This window comes from Silurus aristotelis, assembly GCF_946808225.1.
Source record: "Silurus aristotelis genome assembly, chromosome: 23".
In the NCBI taxonomy this organism is placed as follows: domain Eukaryota; kingdom Metazoa; phylum Chordata; class Actinopteri; order Siluriformes; family Siluridae; genus Silurus; species Silurus aristotelis.
This window is the reverse complement of record NC_139596.1, coordinates 1,186,353-1,193,932: the sequence shown is the minus strand read 5'-3', so window position 1 is coordinate 1,193,932 and position 7,580 is coordinate 1,186,353. Positions and strand designations below refer to the sequence as shown.

The window sequence follows — 7,580 nt, the reverse complement described above, 5'->3', positions numbered from 1 at the left end:
CAGAACAATAATCAATGTGCTGATGGTGACAGAAACTTTAGTACAGAAGCTTCTGTGAGAAGGAGGTCTGGACGATGTTATTCAGATGAACAGACGATCAAATCTTCTGTCCTGCTGACGGTTGGAGTAGCGTTTCAATAAGCGGATCCAGATACTCAGTAATATAATTGTTAGAGCAGGTGCGTCAAACACACCTTACAACTGAAACACAACACACACACACACACACACACACACACACACACACACCTGTCTATCCTCGTCTCTCCACACCACAAAACACGGCTTGGCTTCCATCTGCCAAAGACGTGAAGCTTTCTCACAACTACACAGATTATTTCCTCCATCATTTCCTCCACACAGGCTCTGATACGAGAGCTTCAGCTGGAATAGGGTTTTTTTTTTTATTTTCTTCGATAAAAACAATCACACAAGGCAGAGGGGTTTAAATAAATTCTCAAAATTCTTTATTTTTTGCACCTCAAAACAAATAGGGATGAGTTTACAGAACAGCAGGAATGTACCAGAATCACAAAGGAATTTTTTTTCTTTCTTTTTTTGTTTTTGTTTTGGTTTGAGCTCAGAATAAAAGCAAATAAAATTACCCTTCATACAGTCATAATAATTGCACTTCATAAATCTAGACAGCTTTTTGCTTCGGGCAGAAACTCAAACCCAATCTCTCTCTCTCTCTCTCTCTCTCTCTCTCTCTCTCTCTCAATCACTCTCCAGAGTTTAGAAATTAAATTTTCCAATAAAACGTGAGTAAAAGAGAAATGCTAATTCAGCGCAGTTCTGCTGCATCAATCCAATCTCTCTTTCCTGCTTTTTCTCACTTATTTCACATTTCTCGTTGGTCCACTCAGTTGGATAAGTGCAGCACATTCACAGGGACTTCACAGCTGGAATGAACGTTTCATTGTTACAGATCGAGAGGAGAAAAAAGAGAGCGAGAGAGAGAGAAAGTGCTCACTCCATACCTTCTCTCTCCATCAGAGAAAGAAATCGAGAATCATAGAAAAATGATTGTTATATCTCCCCCCCAAAAAAAATTATGGATTTGCCCGTTTTTCTTCTCCCTGCACTCCTGCTGCTTTAATCAGGGTCATGTGACCAAGCAATTTGCTTTTATTCAACTCATTAGCATTAATTAGCAATGGGAAATTAGCGGAACCATGACGATGCCTCTCAGACAGAACCTACAGAGATCAAGACATCGTTCATAGAGAGTCAGATTTTACTAAAACCTGAACACTGAACCTGAACGTCTGCTCCGGTGTAGAGGTTCATCACAGGTTTATCACGGGTTTATCACGGGTAAGCACAAAACTCTGAGTTGACGAACTGTTTTATTTGACCACTTATTAAAAAAAAATGAGTACAAATGAAGCTTCTCTTCAAATAACAACAATGAATAAAAAGAGCTAAAAAATGGTGTATCGGATGGATTTTTAGAGAGGGGTTGATTCCTGAAAAATGTGTCAGAACTTGTAAAATCGTGATCAAATAAACACAGTTCTTGGACGTGGACTGCAATCACATCACCCTGACGTCCTGAAGAAAAAAAAAAAAAACTCAGACTGAAGTGGCAACAAAGCAGGACCTTCTATTGTAATATTCTTCATCATCAATATTAAACATTTCTCAGCAGCCATCGAGTGTACAATGTGTGTATGATGAGTGTACAATGTGTGTATGATGAGTGTATGATGGGTGCATGATGAGTGTACAATGTGTGATTGATGAGTGTATGATGGGTGCATGATGTGTGTATAATGTGTGTACGATGTGTGTATGATGAGTGTATGATGGGTGTACGATGTGTGTATGATGAGTGTATGATGAGTGTATGATGGGTGAATGATGGGTGAATGATGAGTGTATGATGGGTGTACAATGTGTGTATGATAAGTGTATAATGAGTGTATGATGTGTGTATGATGGGTTTATGATGAGTGTATGATGGGTTTATGATGAGTGTATGATAAGTGTATGATGTGTGTATAATGAGTGTATATTGTGTGTATGTGTGTATGATGAGTGTATGATGTGTGTATATTGTGTGTATGTGTGTATGATGAGTGTATGATGTGTGTATTATGAGTGTATGATGGGTTTATGATGAGTGTATGATAAGTGTATGATGTGTGTATAATGAGTGTATATTGTGTGTATGTGTGTATGATGAGTGTATGATGTGTGTATGATGAGTGTATAATGAGTGTATATTGTGTGTATGTGTGTATGATGAGTGTATGATGAGTGTATGATGTGTGTATGATGTGTGTATGATGGGTGTATGATGGGTGTACGATGGGTGTACGATGGGTGTATGATGAGTGTATAATGCGTGTATAATGAGTGTATGTTGTGTGTATGATGGGTGTATGATGTGTGTACCATGTGGCTTCTTCAGTGAACTGCAGTGTTCCCTCCTGGTGAAACACTGCACAGATTTTAAGCAAAAAATGGAAAAAGCGATAAAACTCGGAACAGAAAGAACTCATCGGGAACCATTAAAAAACTAAGACACGTCTTTCTCCTTAGCAGCCGAATACATCTTGTATACTACAAATATATAAAACAAAAATAAATTCAAGTTTCTCAAGTTTCATAAATACATTAAACTCAAACTAGTCGTTTCCAGCTTTTCCGAACTTTTCACAAGATTTCCGAATGATTTCAAAAGCAGTGCAAGTTTCCATAACATCCACAATTACTCTTACATTTAACTTAGGATTTTCTGAAACTAATATAATGTTACACTCAGGGAGCACTTCACCATCTCCACTGTGACATCACGTGCTCACCGGCAGATATTCTTCAGAGTATGAATCGTTTCCTGCTCAGATAGGAAGTGATTTTTATCACCTACACAATTTTGTCCAATCAGATAAAAGAAGAAAAAAAACATTTTTGAACAAAAAAAATACAAATCCCTGTTGGCAAAAAAGAATGTTTAAGCAGGACTTTAACTTCGTCCCAATCAACCAACTAATCACCACACAGATCCTCCCACTCTGCTGCACATCCACAGAACCGACTCCAACCCATAATTCCAGCTCCTTGATTGAAAAGATCTCCAGTTTGTGAAAGCTTCACTCAGCTCAGCGCTTCTATCTGTAAACAGGAAGTCGGATGTGCGCATGCTGATGATCCAAAAGTCGTGGTACCGAGATGGTTTCGTAGCCTTTACCCAACATCTGCTCCTTAATACAGGGAGGATGGATGTCGTTAATCAGGTATTCCAGTGACTGCAAACTGCTACTGAGAACCGAAGCGTTGCACAAGCTTTTACTAGGCAGACTGCAGCAAATGCCCCCCGAACTGTCTATAGGGGCGTGTTGGTGATGATGATGGTAGTGATGATGAAGTTGGTGATGGTGAGGCAGGAAGCCCAGCTCCTTCTGCCCAATGCTCGTTGTTCCTGGTGGCAACTCCTGAGGGTTGTAGCAGTCACTTTCTGGTGTGACCAGGACACTGTTCCATGGTGGGGCAAAATATTGCCCCAAAGCAAAATTCCCCTGCATGGCTGCGCAGTTCTGCGGTGAGGAGCTCAGTTTGTCGAGGCCTCCCCCTCCGCTCATGCTCGTCATTACTGGGTATGTCCTGGAGGAGCACAAGGCCTGGGATCCACCCGCTAGGACACTCGGGCCACATGATTCTGGTGACTTGCTAACCGCACAGCTTCCACCACTTCCACCACTGTACATCCTCAAAATAGCCTGCTGCTGCTGCTGCTGCTTTTGCCAAAGGATGTAATCCAAACTCTCAGAATATGCAGCTACCTTCACCGCATCCCCGTTGTGTCCCGGAAGCACTGTACCGGAGTATCCCATGTTCCCTTGTGGTGCCAGGTTTGCTGCGTAACTTCCTTGCTTGCAGGGGCTGGGATTTGAGTTGGAGTTCTGGGGAACTGTGGAGACTTGCTGGAGGGCCTGCGCTTGACAGTGCTGGTTAATCTGGTAAATGATGCTCTGGATTGAGGGAAGATTTGACTGAGAGGACAGATTGAGTCCCCTCGTCCCGGCCAGAGGAATCACAGAGCCGGCAACCGTCACATTGGGCGGCACGGTAAGAGCCGTAGTTTCGGGGGGCTTTGAAGGTGCCGCATTGTAGCTCACTTGGTAGGGAGCCACCGCTAAGTGAGCAGGAGAGACTTTAGTCCGCCGACCCTCTGCGCTCTTCACCACAGCCTTTGCAGAAGCTATAAACCCTGATGATGTAGAAGAGGAAGAGGATGATGAAGAGACTTTGACGATGCCCAAAAGGCCCTGGTAGGCACCAGTTTGGAGGTATGGGCTGTAGCGCTGCCCTGTGGTGTCGTAGCCATTCACTGTGCGGTTAAGATGCTTGTGCTGTGGGACCCTGATGTTGGTTGGGAATATTTTGATGGACAGCGGGCTGTTGGCCGTCTTCTGGGCGTAGGCATCCAGTTCTACAGTGCTTGGGTAGCGTGGAGATTGGACAGCCATGCTGTGTTCACCTGAATAAGAGAGACAAAAACGTCACTGTTAGTGCACAAGTCTCCCAGTGTCAGTAGTGGTGTAGAAAGTGGTGTTTATCTATAAACCAGTCTTCTGTGTTTTTGTAAAAGTTTACAAGTGATCTAAAAGGGTTAAAAAGCTTTCAGTGAGAGAGAAATAAATACAGGAAAGGGAAGAAAAGAAGGGAAAATTTTAACAGTCCTGAGAGTCTAGTTACCATAACACCTGGACTACAGATCTAACAGCTGTGGCCTGTGATTGAGGAGATGAGGACGTCATCACAAAACAAACTTTGAATCTACAAAACGTTTGCAGACAAAACGACAATTTCGACCTTAGTGAAGTTGGTGAAGGGAGTGTGGTGCAGAACCGAATGTCCTGAATAACTCACATTCCACTGGAAGGTCTAGAATGTTCAGCTGGCCTTTATGTCTGCTTGCACAAGATAATCCACAAGAACGAGGCCAGATCATTTGGCAAGACAAAAGTGTGTGTGTGTGTGCGTTCAGTTTTCCATTCAGCCCAGGTGCAGGAGAGAAGATTCGATAGTGTAATTATCCGTCATACTGCAGGTGAGCGAACACACAAAGACTGCAGGTGCTGTTCACAGCCCAGAATGAAACTTTTAATGGAAGCTTTATAATTTCATTCCATCTATCATCGTCTCTGCTGCTTTATCTCTCTCTCTCTCTCTCTCTCTCTCTCTCTCTGTGTGCAAGTTCATCCTCGGCCAAATTGATCTTTCTTTGTGTTTTTTTGTGTAAAAAACTCAATCTGTGGAAATCTATCAGCCCCTCCGGCTCTATTAAATCAGAGCTTTGTGAAATTAATTCCGACCCTGAAGCAGGTCACACGTTGACATCAGCCCTGGCGTGTGACAAAGGAGAGGAAAACGTTTTTAATTATAGTGACACAGCTGAGATCCCTCAGTACGCCGGATTATTATACTCTTCTCTTCCCTACTTAGCAGCGTTCTGTCTCACCGGCTACAACACAACGAGGACATTTGTTCCAAAATAGCCTTCATTTCTTCTCATTTTAAAAAATCATTCCAATTAGAAAAAAATTATACGAAAATAATATCCTCTAATTAAGATGTTTTATGAACACAATATATTTACAATACAAGTGGGAAACAAGTATCACCGTGTCACTGATCCCCAAACACTGAGTGACATACTGATTGAAGAGTTACAACTGTTAGTAATTTGCACTACCTGCCTTTTACCTCATACTCCACCTGCCTTTTACCTCATACTCCACCTGCCTTTTACCTCATACTCCACCTGCCTTTTACCTCATACTCCACCTGCCTTTTACCTCATACTCCACCTGCCTTTTACCTCATTCTCCACCTGCCTTTTACCTCATTCTCCACCTGCCTTTTACCTCATACTCCACCTGCCTTTTACCTCATACTCCACCTGCCTTTTACCTCATTCTCTACCTCATTACTCCTCATTAAAAGGCTCTACCTCATACTCCACCTGCTATTTACCTCATACTCCACCTGCCATTTACCTCATACTCCACCTGCCATTTACCTCATACTTCACCTGCTATTTACCTCATACTCCACCTGCCATTTACCTCATACCCCACCTGCCGTTTACCTTATTCTCTACCTCATTCTCCACCTGCCTTTTACCTCATACTCCACCTGCCTTTTACCTCATTCTCCACCTGCCTTTTACCTCATTCTCCACCTGCCTTTTACCTCACACTCCACCTGCCTTTTACCTCATTCTCTACCTCATTCTGTACCAGCCATTTAACTAATTATATACTTTATTATTTATACTTTCTGCCTCACCGTGTCAATTACACTCAGCTGCTTTTTATTCTTTAGATTATTTTATACACATATAAAATACATCAATATTTAAAGTGCAGCTGAGTGCAATTAACAGTGTGCAAATATAGATATTGATATGTGATATATCTAATCTAATCTATGATGATTATGCCATTAATGATGATTATGTAGGTGTGGGGGCGTGGCCTCGCACTCCTGTAAATGAAAATATAATCATGTTTGTAAAACTGACACACTTCATTTTATACTGTAGAGTCTCACAAAACTGCATATTTGGATTTGGATTAAATATTTTTCACACCACAGTGCAGAAAATGTACCGTTTATCATCTCTGAAAAAGATTTTCTAAAGGACACAGCTTGTGACATTTTTAGAATTAATTGAGCAGTGTGTGTGTGTGTGTGTGTGTGTGTGTGTGTGTGTGTGTGTGTGTGTGGGAGATTACTGTGTGTTGAGGATTGTACAGGTCAGCACAGCGAGGAAACGCAGCATCCCCCTGAGCGTGGGACAGAGGAAGGGCTGTAAAGGTGAAGGGTTTGTGAAAGCTCAGATTTAAACCGTTATTAAGGCAATTTCACGGCTGCTTAAACCCGGAGCAGCACGAGTGGCGTTCAGCACCGATAAAGAGAGAGCCACAAGCGACGTGACGCCTTGACACTTTTATGCAAAAGTTCTAAAATCGAAGCATGCGAAGGATTCTGTCAGCAGAAGTCAGCGGGGTTTGAGAGTATGAGAGTAGAGTGAAAGAGGAGCACACGAGAGAAGAGAGTGTAAGAGAGAGAAGAGTGAGAGAAGAGTGTAAGCGAGAGTGTAAGAGAGAGAAGAGTGTGAGCGAGAGTGTAAGAGAGAGAAAAGTGTGAGAGGAGAGTGTGAGCGTGAGTAGTGTACAAGAGAAGCGTGCGAAAGGGAGAGTGGGAGAGAGGAAAGTATGAGAGGAGAATGCGAGTGGAGAATGCGAGTGGAGAATGCGAGTGGAGAATGCGAGAGGAGAATGCGAGAGGAGAATGCGAGAGGAGAATGCGAGTGGAGAATGCGAGTGGAGAATGCGAGTGGAGAATGCGAGAGGAGAATGCGAGAGGAGAATGCGAGAGGAGAATGCGAGTGGAGAATGCGAGAGGAGAATAAGAGAGGAGAATAAGAGAGGAGAATAAGAGAGGAGAATAAGAGAGGAGAGTGTGAGCGTGAGTAGTGTACAAGAGAAGCGTGCCAAAGGGAGAGTGGGAGAGAGGAAAGTATGAGAGGAGAATGCGAGTGGAGAATGCGAGAGGAGAATGCG

General features: G+C 42.8%; 1 protein-coding gene across 3 annotated transcripts in view; it reads right to left on the bottom strand.

Annotated features, from left to right (window-relative positions):
- Positions 1-444: 444 nt before the first annotated feature.
- fam222aa (family with sequence similarity 222 member Aa) overlaps positions 445-7,580 on the bottom strand; it is a 22,535-nt gene continuing 15,399 nt past the window's right edge. For all 3 annotated transcript variants that reach the window (XM_083527217.1, XM_083527216.1, XM_083527215.1), the window contains one exon: positions 445-4,486. In XM_083527217.1, coding sequence (XP_083383343.1) covers positions 3,117-4,475 — 1,359 coding nt within the window. In that variant the 5' untranslated portion in view covers positions 4,476-4,486 and the 3' untranslated portion in view covers positions 445-3,116. The remainder of the gene's footprint in view (positions 4,487-7,580) is intronic.